The sequence below is a fragment of the Melanaphis sacchari genome, unplaced genomic scaffold, assembly GCF_002803265.2.
Source record: "Melanaphis sacchari strain LSU unplaced genomic scaffold, SCAv2.0 Contig128_pilon_pilon, whole genome shotgun sequence".
NCBI lineage: Eukaryota > Metazoa > Arthropoda > Insecta > Hemiptera > Aphididae > Melanaphis > Melanaphis sacchari.
This window is the reverse complement of record NW_020270519.1, coordinates 684,985-703,625: the sequence shown is the minus strand read 5'-3', so window position 1 is coordinate 703,625 and position 18,641 is coordinate 684,985. Positions and strand designations below refer to the sequence as shown.

Below are 18,641 nucleotides of genomic sequence, written 5' to 3'. Positions count from 1 at the left end.
CAGTAACCATGATTTTTGGTATATCTTTTATCGTGGTATTAATCGATGATGGTATACGAAATAACTCCATCTATGAGAAAAATTATTTTGCGTCCAGCCAGTCATAATAATTTGTTACGTTTTTTTTTTTTTTCATTTGGATAATGATGAAAGACATTTTTAATTTATTATATTATTATCTATGATCTATAATGCATTTGGTGAAAAATGAGAATACACTTATCGATGTCTAAAAACTAAAAAGTGGTTACTACTTAGTATTAACTAATTTGGCAATAAAGTTCATAGATTTTTTGTATTTTATTAACTACAGTCGTAGTTTCTAATCACAAATATTATACAAGTTCCTATAGACATCTGTGTTTATGATGAAACACTTATCACTTATCAAGCAAAATGATAAATAGATTTCAAGAAACAGGAATAATTAATAACCGAATAAAACAGTAAACTACAATAGTACAGTAGTTTCATAATATTAAATTATACTCCATATGTTTATTATAAAATTAAACATTAATAATAATGTTTTAAATTATTAAATTATACAATTTAATTTTCGAGCTGATTGGTTATTTTAGTTAGTCAACTGATGTAATTCTAAAAAAATAATAATATTTTTCAATAACTTTAATTTTAGTTCATGTTCATAGCTCATTGTGTGTGTCATATTATTTTAAAAAGCTAAAACAATGTACTTTCCATGTATTGTGTTATTTTTAACCGGTTGTGGACTGATATTTGGTAAGATAAAATTATTTGATGTAATCATGTTATGTTTAATAAATATTTAAAATTATTTTAAAGCTGAATTGGAAGAAAATGTACATATTGATGATAGTAAATTTGGACCGTTGGAACAACCAGATTCTCCAAAAAATTTTACAACTGTACCACAAGTAACTGATTTTACCGATATCCTAACTATAAGTAATGCTATAAAAAGCTTTCAGGTAAGATTTTTATTTTCAAGATTTAAAATAAAAACTATCATTTAATTTTACAAATAAATTATTTAGAAAAAAATGGAACAAGAACATAATTACTTGCCAACTATGCAAGCATATTTAACTACAAGCACTGCTAGTAATGGTGGAAAAGAATTTAAATTAAGTACGTTTTTATCATCAGTTATATATGCTGAAATTGTTACTGACAATACAAATACCAGTCAACCATCCATTAATGAACCATTAGCCAATGTTACAACAGCTAATAATTCAAGGATTGTAAATTGTACTACAGTCGTACCTTTAAATCAAACAGAAATTTCAGTTGAGGTAATATTTTGTAAATTTAATACTATTATTAAAATATACACAAACATCATAAAATATTGTTGGTAAATATTTCATAAATACATGTAGCAAAAATTGTATTTATTTTTTTTTTCGGGTGAGGGGATAGGAATTCTTAATATATTATTTGTCTACTTAAAATTTTTCTTAGAAAAAAATGCCTTTACAAATTAAAAATATTCAAAATCTAAATTAGAATTTAAACATTCAATTCAAATTCAATTTTTTTTTTTAGATATTATTGAATATTTTTACTAGAAAAGAAAAGAAAAATCATGTATCTTTATTTTTCTAAGGGTGCATTATGATCATGTCTACTTTTTTTATTTTTTAAGAGATTATCCTTATTTTTACTATCTATTTTTAAAATTACAACTGTAAAAGTGTTATTTAATGTTTTGATTAGAAATTACCTATTAGATATAACTTAGTTACTAAGTCAATAATAATAATTTAAGTATAAAAAATGTGGGTAAATAATTTTTTAAATATTCATTAATATATTTAAAAATGGCAGAATAAATTATTTAGTTTTTCTTTAGGTTGTTAATTCATCACGACTTGGATATATCTTAAAATCTGATCCTGAAGTAAATAGTCGTCGTGAATCTGGTGTTTGTTCATTAGTGTTATTTTATGCTAGATCATGTCAATTCAGCACTCTAGCTGCACCTCACTTCAATGTACTTCCAAGAATATTTCCTCAAATTAAAATGGTAGCTTTTAATGCTATATCTGAACAAAGGTATATAATTTAATAAAAATATTAGTATTTAATATTATTTAAATCAAATATCAAATGTTAATTTTTACACATTTTTTTCTTTCATTTTAGATTTAACACAATGTATGGTATAACTGGAGTGCCATCATTAGTTTTATTCCATAATGGAAAACCTATTGCTAAGTACAATGGTTCTGATTATTCACTTTATGAGTTTACTAAGTTTGTTATTAGACATACAGGTATGCATGAAAATTTTTATTTATTATTTTTAAATATTTAGTTTTTGTTAATATAATAATTAATAATAAATAAAATATTTTATAAAAGTTTATGTTAAATGATAAATATTTAATATCTTTAAACAGAATTAGGAAAAAAAGGCTCTAATAAGTAGAATAAATTATCCTAAAATGTTTTTGTTTTTTAAATTAATTTTTTTTAAATTATTTTGATTATAAGGTTTGATAAATTAAAAATCTAAAAGTTAATACATATATTAAAAAAAGAAAAATAATAAATGGTTTCTGATTAATACATAATCTAATCATCCACATTTTGTTCTAAAACTTTAAAATAACATAGGGGCTCTAATAATATACTATTTTTACTATGATTCTCAATTATTATTTAAATCAAAAGCATATTTTTTCAAAAATTATGGTTCAAATAGGTATCAAATAACAAGAAAATAAAGGAGAAAAGTCAAGTGTTAGAACACTGATGTATATAATTTAAAAACATGATAAAAATATAATCAAATTATAACTATGAAGTAGGAAAATTCAAATTTGAACTGTAAAAGGTATACTAGTTTAATAGACATTAAGGATAATGGCTAATAATATTTAATTATAGTATTGTAGGCAATCATAATTTTTTTATTATTCATCCTATAATCTATATTATGATAAATATTGTATTAATAGTGTATACAATTATTAAATTTATAAGTCAAATTATGATCTAATTAATCTATATTATATTTTCAAAATTTTTTAGTTTTGTTAAAATTATCTTATTTTAGAATAAAAATAGTTTTGGTTTTGTATGTTATTTTGAGCTTAAAAGATATTTTCTTTTATAATTTTTAATGATTGTATTAATATTAACGTATTCAGCTACTTAGTTAGGTACTCAGTTTAATTTTTTTTTTTGAAATAGTTTTAATATAATTTTGTTAAATTTGGTTAAGTTAACTTAAACTATTTATATATATATTACTTACCTATAGGTTTTAAACATATGAAGTTCTGTGAGTCAAAAATTATGTATAGCTGAATAGTTTATTTTTGTTTAATGTATTATCTATAAGCTATTATTAAAAATATGCATCTAAATAATTTATTCTAATGTTAATAATAATAATATTTCACAAATTATATTGAAAAAAAAAATTTTAATTTTTAAACTATTAACACAAATGCATAATATACAACTTAATATTTTAATTAAAATGTGTATCACGTATAAAATATTTATATATTACTTATATAATTGATGATTTTATTTTGTTGTATTTTTTATATTTTTATCTTAAAAAAATTGTTTTAAAATATGTTTTGATTATTTTTTGTATAGATCTCACTCCAAATGAAAAAGTGGAAATTTCTGTGACAGACTTTGTAAAACCTGTTCCTGGATTTGGGAACCGTGATTATGATTATTCTCTCTGGTTAGCATGGTTTGTAATTATATTCTGGATGCTAGTTTATGTTAGGACTATGCAATTTTGGAGTACATTTGTTGAAGACATAAAGAATATATGGCGTGAAGCTGAAGCACAACATGAACATACAGATTAAGTTAATGTAAATATTTTTTTTTACTGTGTTATTGTTTTATTATTTTTTTAATTAATTTCTCGTTATTTTTATTTTTTAGTAATAATAATATGTATGTAAATAATTTTAAGTTATTTAAAATTAAATGGTACTATTTATTACATCAATTTTTATTTTTAAGTGTCATTTATCTAGTTTGGGAACCATTTGATATCAGGATATTTATAGTATTTTCAAAAATAGATAATAGTACTTTAATGCTGGGTAGGGGATATTACATTTGTTACACATTTCATATAAAATAGTATTAAGTGTTAACATCTAACATGGCGAAGTGTGATCAAATTAATTCTAAAGATTTAGAAATTAATAGTCATTGTGCAATTTGTGGTGTTAATGCTACTAGTAAATGTGCAGCATGCACATTGGTTGTGTATTGTTCAAAGAAACACCAAAAAGCTCATTGGAAACAACATAAAAATGAATGTGTATCTTATGAGGTAATTAAAAATCATTATTATTTAAACACAATAGTTATTATTTATTTTTTTAGTTACAAATAGATTCTATATTAGGTCGTCATCTGATTGCCAAACGTACTATTAATCAATCTGAAATTATAATTCAAGAAGAACCATTAGTTATAGGTCCTAAGTTTCCAACTTCAGAACCAATATGCATTAAATGTTTACAAAATTTAAAAAGATCAAGTTCTACTGTTGAATCTTTGTGTGAAAAATGTTTGTGGCCTATTTGTGGTACAGGATGTATGCCTTCAATTAACCCAAACATTCATGAAGATGAATGTAAAGTATTAGTAAAAGGAGCTGAAAAAATCGCCAAAAATAATGATTATATGTATGATGCTTTAACTCCTTTAAAGTGTCTATTATTGCAAATCACAGATAAAAACAAATGGAATCGTCTAATGGAATTAACGAGTCATATGGAATATAGAGGACCAGAATCAGAAATTTATGAGTAAGTATTATAGAAATTAAGTACTAAGTTTTCAAAAATTATAACTTTCATAATAACATTAATTAAATATTGATATTATTTTAGGGAGATTAATTCAGTGTATAATTATTTAAGAAATAATTATTTAAGTGGAGAAGAATTTGAAGCTTCGTCCGATCTTATACACAAAATATGTGGTATTTTAGATGTAAATTCTTTAGATGTTCAAGTTGCTGGATTGGAGTTAACTGGTATATATCCTACAGTAAGCAAATTAGAACACAACTGTTTACCAAATACTAGCATATCATTTGATAAAAATGGACGTATTTATGTTTATGCTGCTCGTAAAATTGTCAAGTAAAAACATTTAAATTAAAAATTAAATAACTAAAATAGTGAAATATTTATGAATATTAATTAATAATAGAGGTGAACATATAAATACTATGTACACAAATGCTTTATGGGGAACCCGAGAAAGAAGAGCTCACCTTATGTCAACAAAATATTTTGAGTGTAAATGTAAAAGATGTGCCGATGCTACAGAACTGGGTACTCATCTTAGTACTATTGTATGTAATGTAAGTTCTATGTCTTACTTTCAATATGGTTTAATAAATATATATAACTTCAAATATATAGTAAATATATTATATTATGTTTAAGGGTTAATACAATGATTAATAAATTTGAGTATTTTATAGGCAAAAGATTTTTGTAAAGGAAATCTCACTCCAATACATCCTTTAGATGATAATAGTAAATGGGAGTGTGATAGGTGTCCGACAACTGTTTCATCAGATAAAATTGATGCAATCTTAATAGAATTAAATCACATTGTTGATAAAGTTCTTCAAGTATATAATATTGAGTTAATTGTTAGTAAGAACAAAAATTATATTATTATATTATTTTAGAACCCAAGTATAAATTCCCTAGAAAATGCTCTTTCAAAATTAGAAAAACGTGTTCATTCAAATCACTATTTATGTTTTAATGTAAAACATACATTGATACAGCTGTATGGTCATTCAATGGGTTACAAACATTCAATGTTAACTGATGATTTATTGAAAAGAAAATCCGGTATGGACACTAAAAGAAAATTATTATTTCAATATTTAATATATTAATGTTATTAATATAATTTTGTAGAACTATGCAGAAATATGTTTTTTGTACTTAATATCATTGATCCACTGTATACAAGATTGAACATTTATACTTCAGTGATATTATATGAACTTCATTTGGCCTTGTTAGAATCAGCTACAAGAATATCAGAAAATAAAGCTGAAAGTAAAGGAATGCACGATGAAGCTAAAGTATTATTATCTAAAGCATTAGATATTCTTAAAAATGAACCAGAAGGATCTTCAGGTTTTAAGTTACTGCAAACTTACAAATCTAGTAGCATTACTGATTAATAGTATAAAATTTAAAATTAATTATATGATTATCTTATATTTATAAAGAACTATAAATAGATTCTAGTAACAAAGTCAATTAACAATTGTAGTTAAGTATTATTACCTACTAGTTTTTAGGTAAAAGTGTTATAAGTTATAACATATTATTACTTACATAATATGATAAACATGTATAATAATTTATTGTTATATTTTATAATTCATCTTTAACTAATTATATTGATTACCAAATAAAAAATAAAAATAGTTCAACTGTAGTAATTGTATTTGTTTAATTATTTCAGCAATTAGGTATCTAATAATCATGTATAACATAGTAAGTATAATTTTAAACATTGTGCTTTTAAACTACTGAACTGAACTACAAACTAAAAATTATAAGAATTTTAAATAAATAATGTGTACTAATCACTTGGTATAGTTATTAGTTCATGCATGCCTGATTAGAGGTGAGCTAAGACATTTTCAATGAAAAGGTTGAAGATGTTTTAAACAATTTTTTTATAGATAATTATCTTCTATTCATATTTAAGAAATGAATATAAGTATAAATACACTATAATTTGATATTTTATGGTTAAACCTACTTCCTCTGTGAAAACATCCATGTACCTACTTATATAACATCTATTAACCTATGTTAAATAAAAAAAAATAAAAATACGTCTAGCTTAAAATAAAATCGTTTTAATTGCTTTGAAATGTAATTAATATATTAGAATTTCTATAAGCAACAGAAACATTACCTCTTACGCACATAGAAAACTTAAATTTTAACTACGAAAAGTTCATACTACAATTTGATATTATTGTCTATTTATCATATATTCATATGCATATGCTTTATGACTTTATAAGGTACCGCCTAGCATATAATATCTCCCCTCCAGCAATATAACTAATAGCTACCTATACAGTATACATCGAAATTTTTCTATTGACCACTGTCAGCCAACATGTAGTCACAGCGGTGAAAGTGGACATTACATTGAAATTGAATCATAAAAATAGAGCCACGATGCATTTATTACAAGCAACTTCCTAACCTTGCAACGTTGCAACTAAACTATTTTGATTTGTGAATGGACTAATGAAGCTTTCATCTCAATCTCAAAATAATAGTAATGGTCACAGAAAATGTTTTATACCGAGACCCAAGATATGGTCGCTTTCAAAGAAGCATAATCATGTTACCTTATCAACAATTAGTTTTTCAATCAAGTAGGTACCTATTATTAATAGCCTCTGGTTCTTAAAGCTAAATTTATAAAATATCTTTCGACTCTCTTTAGTTTAATTTCAACACTCTTTGAACCAACTTTATTTTCCCGTATCTCATTAAGAAATATAGGGATAATCCTCCCTCCCCAATTAAAACCATTAAATAGGTATCCCTAAATATCTCTATTCCAAATAAAGAGTTCTTAAAATATATAATAATTAATCGATTCAAATATTAGTAAATACTACACAAGAGTCAATTCGTTACCATAACGATGACTAACGAAGTCGCTGTCTTGCTGATAAACCCTTGATCTTAGAACTCAATTTTCCACTATTATTTCTACGATAGATATTTTTAAATAACAAAAATAAATTATTACCTATAATAATTCTTGTATAGATATCCAATACCCGACATTTATATTAGTTATTAATTATTATTTTACATATACCTATCTATTTCTATGCAATAACACTAATAACTATAATACGTAAAAAAATATAAGTATTTATTTGTCCGTTATAGATTTAAAACCCACTGGATCGTTTTCAATAGGTACCTAACAGTTATATCATAAGATTGCTATTTGCTTGGATTCGGGATGATTTGTAGCTTTGTATTAAAATTTACAATTCATACAGGTCACTATGGGATAGATTGCATGCAGATTTTGTTTCATCTCACGAAAAACAAAACAAAAATTTGTTTACATTTAGAATTGCTATTGATTACAGACTACAGATAATAGATAATAGTTATTATGTTTGTACATAATTTTCGGCATTTTCGCCTTTCGATATAGTACCTAATACCTATCATAGTTTGGATAATTTAAATTAATAGTTATTTTATATAAATGTGAAATTGAGTAACATATATAAATATGTAGCTTTTTTTTTATAGGTAGGTATTTTTAGGTAAATATAACTACTATATATTATATAAGAGTTAAAGTGTACATAATTGAGGATTTTATACTAAAAATTACTAGATTGATTATAACAAAAAAAATTGAAAATATTTCAACTGAAGTAAAAAAATAATGATTAATAGATCATTCATAAATTTCATAATAATATAGTAGTCGACTAATAAAGATAAGTAGTTACTGTTAGTCAAGTTATATTTATTTGCAAGTTGTAAATCAATAGTTTTTGAATAATTGACATCAAATTTTGCACACATCACAATATTTAGGATGTTGGTTGTGCAGAATAACTATATAAGTATCTATTAATAGGTTCTAATTAGAATAAAAGCCAAAGATTACAGCTATTATATTTGTAAAAAAGCTAAATTATAAGGTTGAGGCTTATCACAATTTATTATTATAGATTAAAAAAACACCTGACTGATTTTAAATTTTAATGATTCAACTATTCAGGGAAATTTAGATCAGCGTTTCCTAACCTTTTTCCCCCGCTGTACACTAATCTCAACCCATATTCAGCCGCGGCACACTTGTCACTGACTTTATCTCATATATAATATGGTATGTCATATGTATACAATGTATACATATTTTTTTTATAGTATAGACTTTCTTCACATTAATTATTAATACTAAAGTAGTTGTATATCAGTATATTACTAGTAAACAATTTTAAATGGTGTGTTTATTTAGGACAGGAAAAAAAATATTACTACAATTTTATTATCATAAATATTTCATTTATTGAAATGGAAAAATAATCTACATTATAATTTTATAAAAAACCCAAACTTTATGAGATATTTGGGACTGTTTTCCTTTTATTATGATTTATGATTTTATGAGCTTCCTTCGTGGTCTAATGGTTAACAAGCACACCTTCTTGTCGCCTGCCAAATTGTTTTAAAAATATTTTAATCAATTATTGAAATTTTACGGTGAAATTTTAAGGTACGCTTATAGAGGCCTCACGGCACACCAGTGGGCCGCGGTGCACCGGTTGGGAAACACTGATTTAGTTAATAGATTGAATTAATTTTTATAAGATGGCTTATTCGTTATAAATAATATTAAAATCATAACGATATATTCGTTTATTTTTGTTTGCATTAAGTTAGGTACCTACGTATAAGAAAATAAAGTATCTAACTTATTAATATTCGCTTCAGAGTTCAGATGAACGATCATCTTTGTATCATTTAATTCAGGATAACGATGGGTAATACAGATATCTAGTATAAATTTAAGATTAAATATTTATTAAATTATACAATCTGAATTCATCACGGTATTTTTTTTTTTTTTTTAGCTATATTAGTTTACAGACTAAGTTAACAAATAACACAAAAATTAAGAAATACATGATAAAAAATATACAAATTACAAATCTATAATATGATTAAGTCAGCGTTCAAAAAATTAACAAGGTCTCCAACTCTGAGAACTTAAAAATTAAAATACCTTTACTACAAAATATATTTTTTTAAATGCAGATTTTATTAAAAAAAAAAAAATCATGGAAAGATCACATAGGTCCATGGAACATGAAATTAATCGATACTACTATCGACTCTAAACCATTGCGCGTGCGCATTGTTGTATTTTGTAATTTTTTTTTTTATTTTCATGCCGTCCATCGCTTGTGTCCTGTGTGCCGTATGTGTATTTGTAGCGTTCGTTAGTGTGTAAATGCGTACGTGCGTATGAGTGTGTTTTGTTTACAATATACATATTTTTTTTATTATTATTTAATACATACAAGATCACCCACTCCGTTGAGTCTATACCTGTGCAGACGTACAGTATCTTAGTACACTTATCTTTTTGAAGTTTCGATGTTAATTTTCTAGTTCCGTTGTTTGGTTGAAATTCTCCAAGTCCTGTGAAATGCGACTGATGCCAATTTCATATATTATGATGTCGTTGGTCCCCGTGCGTTGAAATAAAAAACGGTTGAAGTTGGTCAGATGCATTCAGTATTTCAGTAGTTGATTACGCCTACGACGCTTAACATGCAGGTATAATGATTATTATTGCATAACAAAATATTATGATTTATAAACTATTTTCTTAAATACCTTTCAGTTGTTATAATATATCAATACTATTAAAGTATATCCCTTAAATATTAACTGTCAGGCGGTCAAGTGACTGGTTTTGTACTGTTCCAGAATATTTCATTATCAAACAAATTTAATTCAAAAATTAATCGAAATTGGTCATCTATAGTGATGGGTGCTATTGGGTTTTTACAAAAATTATCATAACAATTTTACATCTTCTCAATGGGACCGATAGAAACGGTATTTTTCAATATTTTTAAGTAATGCTTGAATTTTATATTATCTATACTTAAAGATTGCACTTATGTACAAAGTATACCTAGTTTAAAAATGTCAATAATATTATATATATGTATATATGTTTAATATTTTTTATCATTTATTTGTATTTAGTTATTAATAATTAAGTTTATCTATTATACTTTTTTAATGTAAGTGATCTGGTGACAAATATATTGTATATTTATTGGAATTATATTTTAATAGTCTGATGATTCATACTATATTACACCAGAACTTAATTTTTATCAGAACAATATTAAAAAGATTACTTTACATGTTATTTAAACTTTGATTTAATTAAAGATTAACCTATTTTAAGTACATTATGCATTTATGCTTATAACTTTACTACTTAGTAACTGTATTTCAGTCTTCAATTAACTTCAATAAATAAAAATGTCATCATACCTAACTAATTTTCCATATATTATGTATAATAATATGCACATATGCAATGTATTTCAGGTTTTATATAAATTTTGGTTTCAAACTACCTAAATCAATATAAAACATTTTTAATATCAGAAATTTATCTGTTTCTAATGTTCCTATTATCTTTATTATTTATATAATATACTTGCTTATTTTTGATTTTAATCATATCTAGTTTATTATTAATTTTTGTATTAGAGTGCTACAAAAGGTCCTAGATCTTACATGAAGTCATATGGCCGCGCAAAGTACTCCAATAATCCAAATAGTGTTGTTCAAACAGCCATAAATTTTGATAAGTTACTGTGTGAAAACACTAATAGGCCCACGGCGGCTAAATCTTCAGGTACTGTTGGCAAATGGGGTGTTACTTCCTTTACTTCAATTAGAAGTACTAATTTTGTCACAGGTAATACAAATACAGGTAATGCTATTAATTTATTATTCTTATAAATAACAATAATAAGCATTTCAAATAAAATAGTATTTATTTATTTTTTTAGGAAAAACTGAAGAAACATCAGGATCTCGATTTAGTGTAGGAAAGAAAAGGCAACATCAAGAAGCTAGTCCTGCACCTAAAATTGCTGTACCAGAACCTACTGTGACTGCTACAAGACCTAAAAAGTTTTTTAAAAGCCGTAATGCTGATTCTAATAGATCTGAGAGAAAATATGGTGGATCAGAAGTGACTAAAAAAACTAGAACTATTATTCAAAAAACTCCAGAATCTTCTCCTGAAAAAGAAGACCGAATACCAGAAACAAAAGAATTGTCATTTACATCATTGACACCCACCAAAGACCCAAGCAAACCTCCTATTGTTCTTCGTATATTTAAGGGTAAATCACAATTAGTGAATGAGCCTAATTCTATTCAAAAACCTTTACAAGCCATTGAAGTCCCAGAAAGTAATGACCAAATTACTCCTACCATAACTACAAGAAGTCTTCGAAGACGAAACCCTCAAACTACATATACTGAGCCAGAAACTGAAGAATCTCCAACAATTATTGATATTCCTAAGAAAAGACGTCAAGATAGGGCTAAATTTACAGTTCCCACTTTAAAAATTAATATATCTAAACATACTGTTATTAATCAGCATGATGATGAATTGAAATATGAAATAAATGAGAAAGAAACAAATAATATGGATTTTGATAAATCAAAAATAGAACAATTAGAAAATGACCGCAATAAGTTGTTGGCTGTATTAGAGGGTAGTGATGATTCTGTATCTAGTCCTAAAATGGATATTCCAGTAGATAATGAAGAGGAGAAACCTGATGCAACTGATGATTTACTCAAACAGCTTGAAGTACACTTTAACCCTGATAAGGAACCTCCTAGCAAGAAAGTAGAGGAAAAAGAAGAAGATGTTAAGGTCCAATCAGAAATTCCTTCTTCAAAACATCGAGGAGTTTTTATAGAAACTGAACCAACCAAGGTTGATGATGAAGACATTATTGAAAAAATGGTAGTAGACCCACCAGAAACATTTATACCAGCAAAGAAAAGTATTTTTAAATCTAGAAATGAAAGAAATAAGAAAGGTATGTTTCTTTATAAACATTCATGGGTTGATAAAGAAAAAAAGATTGACGAAGAAAAAAAAGAAGAATCAATTCCAAATACAAGTCCTAGTAATAGTTTTGAACAAAAACCTTTACTAAGAATCACAAAATCAACCGATGTATTTGATGATGATTTTGATTCAGTTACAAGTGTTAAATGTGACAAAAAAGAAAAAGGGGTAAGGTTTTTATATAATATGATTTTTTTAATATATAGAACACACTTATTTTTTCATTAACTTAATATTATGCAGCATATTTTGTTTTAAATAATGTGATTATAGAACTATATTTTACTATTATTTATCATAAGTATTACTTTAAGTTTTTACATTTTTGAATGACAACATACATTTTTAATTTCATATTCTGAAGCATAATATATTGATACAAAGAAATCAAATTTTAAATAAGTAGCTTATTAGTTAAAACTTAAGCTACATTCACGCATTGAATTTTAATTCACTAAAGTATTTAGTGCTCAGAACTATCCATGTGAAATTAAAAATGTTTGTCATAGTTCATTAAAGTAAAAACTTAGAAAAGTATAATTTTTGATGATTTAAAATTATGTAAATCAACTACATTGAAATCATTAAAAATAATTTTGTTGATACATTTAATTTAAAATATTACACAATTTTTAGTTACCAAAAATAATTGGTAAATATTACTCATCAATATTTACCAAATAAAATGCATACTTAAAGTTGAATTATAATACTATAATAATTAATAAAAATTATACTAAAAAGTTAAAAGCGTAGTTAAAATTATGAGTTAATTTTTTTAATTACTCTTAAGTTATTTATTATTTTATTTATTCAGTACACTTTTTTTTATATGTTCTATGTGGCACAAAAAAGCATACTTTAAATATTGATCCAACTTCAATTATATTATGCATTCTACGTTTTAATATTTAGTAAATTCTATAGATATACATAATTCATTTAGTTAGCATATAAAATACATAATATACAGTTAAAATAAAATAATAGCTATAAAATGGATTTTAACCCTCTTATAAATGTAGTTTTTGATAGGGAGTTTTACTTTAGTTATGTGATAACTTTAAAGATATTAAAACTACAATATAATTTATATATTGTATATATTTTAATTAATTATACATTGAATTGTATGAAATATTTGGTACTGATTTGTTATAGCCCCGCCCAAGGTGATTGAAAACTTTATAGCCCTGCCACTCAGGTTTGTTATCTCCTCACTATCCTTAATAATTAATACTTCATTTAAATAATCTAATAATTTGATGGAAAAAATATAATATTACTATTAGATACCTACCATATGTGTTTCTTTCATAATATGGGTTGTTTAAAATTCAAATTGATATACTGATTAAGCATCATAGTATATTTTTGTTTATCATTATTCAAGTATTGTTTGTTATCATTTCAAAACTTAATTTAAAAAATTTATAATACAACTGCCGAAACCCAGTTTCTAGAAGTATTTATTAGAATGGATAGCGGGGAGATAATAAACCAGTACTGTATGTTTCATAAACAAATTAGTGTATTTACATTTTTGAAATTATTAATATAAATTTTAAAGTATTATTCTTGATTCAATTGAAATAGAGCTTTTTATATCAAAATGCTAATAGAAAATAGATACATTTATATTTACATTTGTCTTAAAACGTGTGTTGTATACCTATGAGAGAGATTAATAATATATTTATATATGTATAAAAGGATAATAATACAAAATTATATTTTAATAGTAATAAATTAATTTCATATTAAACATATTCGTTATTAATAAACCTAGGAATTTTAAAAATAAATTACTATCCATTAATTTATTTTTCTAAGATTGAATTTGAGAATCATTTACTTGACTCCAAAAAATAATATAATAACTACTAGTTAATTGTAAATATACTATGCTCTTAATATAAATATTAATTATATGACATACATTTAAAAAAATATATATTTTAATAATATTTGCTAAATTATTTACATAATAATTTCATTTAAACTTATAATCTAAGGTAAGGACTAAATACTTAATAAAATTTATTAGAATTTAAATTTTAAATTACTAATGCAGGCATATATTTAAATCTGAATTTATTAACTTGGATTTTTAATAAACTAATCTTTAATGTTTTTAATAAAATTGTTAGCATTTGTATATGAATCTAAGATTATATTAGTATGTTGATAAAATTAAAAAAAAATAAATTAATTTTATTGTACTATCTAAAATATGAAATTTATATGTTTATTTTAAAGCATTAAATTACATTATTTTTTCTAGTTTTATACTGTGGTGAGAAATGTTAAAAAAGCTCATCAGATTCAAGAGTCTGGGGAATTTCAAGAGTTTAATGATGATGTTGAGTATATTTTAGATGCTTTACAACCAAACAACCCAATTGGAACTAGGTATACTAATAATTAGTAATAATTATTAAATTGTTTTCATTAAATGATTTGATTTATAATTCTAGATGTCTGTCTGCAATAACATTGGCTACTAAATGTATGACCCCAGCTTTTAGGATGCATGTTAAAGCACATGGAACAGTTGCTAAAATATTTCGTGCATTGCAAGATGCTACCAAAGATCAAGTATTTATACTTAATATTACTTATTTAGTTTAATAATTTCAAGTAACTATATGTGTTATTATTTTCTAGAGCTTAGGAATGTGTACAGCTACAGTTATGTTTGTTCTAAGTCAAGATCGTCTGAATATGGATTTAGACCGTGATTGTCTTGAACTTATGTTAAACTTATTGGAAAATGATACAAGTCATGATCAAGCCCTTGATGATTGTGGCTTAACTGATCATCAATTACAAAAAACACGTGAACGAGTTATACAGTTATGTTCAGAAATTAAATCTCAAGGAGCTGCTAAATATTTAAATACAGATAATATCACTGTAGGACAGTTGGCTATGGAAACACTATTAAGTCTTACAAGTGCTCGAGCTGGTGAGTGGTTTAAAGAAGAAATGCGACAACTTGGAGGTCTCGATCACATTGTACGTACAGTTGTACAATGTTGTGATCATGTTGACTCAATGACTAATGTGTGGTCCCCAACATTAATCGATCGTATTAAAAAAGTGGACCGTTGTTTGAGGATACTTGAAAATGTAAGTCAAGTTAATTATAGATAAGTAATTTTTATTCTATAAATTGTTTATTTATTATTTTATTTCATAATTTAGGTAACAATTCAAAATGAAGAAAATAATGTGTATTTATTAGATTTTGAAAATGGAATTTTGATTGATACATTAATTAGAATGTTTAAAGTGTGTGATTATGAGATACCATTATATCCAAGTTATGATGAAAATGACAAAGACTCAATAGGTGCAGTATTAAGAGAGTGTCTTACAGCCAATTTGAAAGTGCTTATAAATTTGTCACATGACTCTAATCAAATAAGTAAGTGTTAATATAAATAATATAAAGTATATATTTTTGTAAGTTTCAAAAAAATTTTTGTATATTAATATTATATTACTTATTAGCCCATGGCTCAAAAATTGGACAAAAAGATGGAGTTATTGATACAACTTTACATATTTTTCTCAAAGTCCCAGAATATGTTCCTCATGATGAAAAGTTTGACATAATGTTTTTGGTAATTATAAAAACATAGTAAATTATAATTCAATTGTAATTTCATTATGAATTTTTGAATATGATTTTTTTTTTAGACCTTAACATTATTGATTAATCTGGTTGAGATCAATGTAGAGAATAGAAAACTTATAGCAGAAGCTAAAGCTCCTGATACTAGTGATATTCTTCATGACTGTAAGTTAAATCATTGAAAATAATCTATTGTAACACATATTTTAACACGTTGAAATTATGTTTATAGCAAAGAAATCATTTGCAATTGAAGCACTAGTGAAAATGTTCTTCCAACAAGAAGAATTGGCAAAGACTGAGGAAAAAAAGACTGATGAAATATTGGATGGTGAAAACAAACAGACAGAAAAACCAGCTAAAGACGCTCCATTAAAAGCACATACTCAATATATTGAGGAGACAATTGCATTACGTAAGTATAATATAAATTATTTGTCCAAGTTATCTGAGCAATATATATATAACTTGTATTTAATGAATTTATTTGGCAGAAATTTGATTGTTATGTATCTAGTATAAAAATATTCTTTAAGTTTTCCTATTTAAAGTAATGTCTTTTGTTATTTAAATAAATAATAATTTTTTTAAAAAAATTGTAAAAATAAAACTTTTTTTTTTTTAAGAATATTATTTTGCAATGACATCAAATTAAAGAAAAAAATATATGTTTAATTAAGTCAATACTTTTTGAAATAATGGTTGTAGGTACTTCAATGAATTATCTTGTATTTTTCGAATGATTCTAGTATAGTTTCAATGTAAGTACCTTAAATATTTCAGTAGGTAAGAAAGCTTGTACAATCTAATTTTTCTAACTTTTTCATGACATGTTTTTAGTAGTGATATTTAAATAAAAATATTGATTTTTAGATTTATTCATGAGATTAATGTATTGAATAATTTATGTATCAAAATAAATTGACCTATACATTATATTTTAGTTGATTCATACATAATAAAATGTTATATTTTATTATTTAAGTTCAAAGCATATATCAAAACTTCATAATTACTATAATACTTGTTTAAATCGAGTGACTTATATTAGTGAAACTATTTATACAGTGTTCATTGATTCTTTTGTATTTTAAGATTATGTTAAGTTAAGGTTATTAATTAATAAGAACTTTAAGTAATCTTTTGATGATAATATAGAGAATTATAATTTTTAAATTACTTATTTAATTTATAGTCGTTGAAAAAGCAGGCCAAAATATGCAACACACAATGATAGCATCATATATTGCAATTTTACTTGGTTATATTACAATGGATGATAAGGTAATTAATTAAACTTTTAAGTATTATAATAAAATAACAATGTAAATTTTTTTATAGGAATATCTAGAATTTGTTGGTAAACAGTTACCAGATGGTCGATTTACAGCAATGTTGGCAGTTTTGGATAAATATTTAAATTTCATGAAACTTACTGCTGCTGTAAGTTTAAAACTACAATTCATACTAAATTCATGTTTAAATATACTTAAAATACAATCCAGTTTATTGATCTATTATGTTATTATAATTTAGCCTGGCACCAGAGGAATAAAATCTGTTGAAATGATTATAAAACATTTGACAAAATGTGAAAAACTACAAGCCGAAGCTTCTGGTCTACCTGGCACTTCAGCATAACTATGTATATTGGTTATGCTCTCTAGGACCAAGAATAGTATAATTTGATGTTTTAATATTTTTACTTATGATATTTATCCTTTTATTTGCATATAAATGTATTGATTTTGTAATTTATTTGACTGTAAAGTATTATGTCTTTGTTGAAATAATAACAGAGTAATACAATCCTTTTCCTATTCTTCACGACTTCTTTTATGTCGCGACATTTTTGTGTTTTATAATTTTAAATTGTCTCAATGAAAACAAATTTAATCCGTCTGTTAAATCTAAGTACATTTTATAAGTTGTGTTCTTAATTAATTTTTATGTTTGGTTCATGAGTTTAGTGTTATAATACCATAGGATAAAATAATGCCTTTTTAAATTTATTATTAAATTCATAATATAAAACAATAAATCATGTATTTTCATGATCTTATTGTTTATTTTATTGTAATTATTATTTAATAATTTTATGTTTAATATTATAAAAATTGGTATTTACTAAATAAATAGTCTTTTCTAATTTGTTATAAATTAATATATTAAACCCATTGAAACGATTAAAACTGAGATTTTTAATATTTTGTATTCAGTCACTGGTTAAGTATACTAAGTCTTAACATTTTGAAAAATCAAAATATTATAATAAATAGAA

General features: G+C 24.4%; 3 protein-coding genes across 5 annotated transcripts; all 3 read left to right on the top strand.

Moving 5' to 3' along the window:
• Positions 1–518: 518 nt before the first annotated feature.
• On the top strand, positions 519–3,898 carry LOC112591054 (thioredoxin domain-containing protein 15). The gene is made up of 6 exons (XM_025334707.1): positions 519–744; positions 808–953; positions 1,020–1,280; positions 1,841–2,043; positions 2,134–2,264; positions 3,604–3,898. Exons 1-6 carry the CDS (start codon positions 693–695, stop codon positions 3,825–3,827), a joined length of 1,017 nt encoding a protein of 338 aa, XP_025190492.1. The 5' UTR covers positions 519–692; the 3' UTR covers positions 3,828–3,898.
• A 44-nt stretch (positions 3,899–3,942) lies between these two features.
• On the top strand, positions 3,943–6,311 carry LOC112591053 (SET domain-containing protein SmydA-8-like). Its single transcript, XM_025334706.1, has 7 exons — positions 3,943–4,306; positions 4,360–4,787; positions 4,872–5,126; positions 5,197–5,350; positions 5,474–5,626; positions 5,687–5,855; positions 5,925–6,311. Exons 1-7 carry the CDS (start codon positions 4,133–4,135, stop codon positions 6,194–6,196), a joined length of 1,605 nt encoding a protein of 534 aa, XP_025190491.1. The 5' UTR covers positions 3,943–4,132; the 3' UTR covers positions 6,197–6,311.
• A 3,686-nt stretch (positions 6,312–9,997) lies between these two features.
• LOC112591039 (protein wings apart-like) lies at positions 9,998–18,118 on the top strand. 3 transcript variants are annotated; one of them, XM_025334687.1, is made up of 14 exons: positions 9,998–10,373; positions 10,527–10,658; positions 11,331–11,541; positions 11,636–12,888; positions 15,005–15,132; positions 15,198–15,318; positions 15,388–15,852; positions 15,928–16,150; positions 16,237–16,349; positions 16,426–16,525; positions 16,593–16,775; positions 17,556–17,644; positions 17,702–17,803; positions 17,897–18,118. In XM_025334687.1, the coding sequence occupies exons 2-14, from the start codon at positions 10,641–10,643 to the stop codon at positions 17,999–18,001; spliced, it is 3,111 nt and encodes a 1,036-aa protein (XP_025190472.1). In that variant the 5' UTR covers positions 9,998–10,373; positions 10,527–10,640; the 3' UTR covers positions 18,002–18,118. The 3 variants fall into 3 exon arrangements, with proteins under 3 accessions (XP_025190472.1, XP_025190470.1, XP_025190471.1); XM_025334685.1 differs by having other exon boundaries at positions 11,331–11,556; positions 17,897–18,001; XM_025334686.1 differs by lacking the exon at positions 10,527–10,658 and having other exon boundaries at positions 11,331–11,556; positions 17,897–18,001.
• Positions 18,119–18,641: the final 523 nt, after the last annotated feature.

Coding starts and splice junctions, on each gene's coding strand:
- LOC112591054 (XM_025334707.1), top strand. CDS start 693: ATGTACTTTCCATGTATTGTGTTATTTTTAACCGGTTGTGGACTGATA. Junction 2,044..2,133: donor AATGCTATATCTGAACAAAG/GTATATAATTTA, acceptor CTTTCATTTTAG/ATTTAACACAATGTATGGTA. Junction 2,265..3,603: donor GTTTGTTATTAGACATACAG/GTATGCATGAAA, acceptor TTTTTTGTATAG/ATCTCACTCCAAATGAAAAA.
- LOC112591053 (XM_025334706.1), top strand. CDS start 4,133: ATGGCGAAGTGTGATCAAATTAATTCTAAAGATTTAGAAATTAATAGT. Junction 4,307..4,359: donor ATGAATGTGTATCTTATGAG/GTAATTAAAAAT, acceptor TTATTTTTTTAG/TTACAAATAGATTCTATATT. Junction 5,627..5,686: donor TTGTTGATAAAGTTCTTCAA/GTATATAATATT, acceptor ATATTATTTTAG/AACCCAAGTATAAATTCCCT.
- LOC112591039 (XM_025334685.1), top strand. Junction 16,776..17,555: donor TGAGGAGACAATTGCATTAC/GTAAGTATAATA, acceptor TTTAATTTATAG/TCGTTGAAAAAGCAGGCCAA. Junction 17,804..17,896: donor TCATGAAACTTACTGCTGCT/GTAAGTTTAAAA, acceptor ATTATAATTTAG/CCTGGCACCAGAGGAATAAA.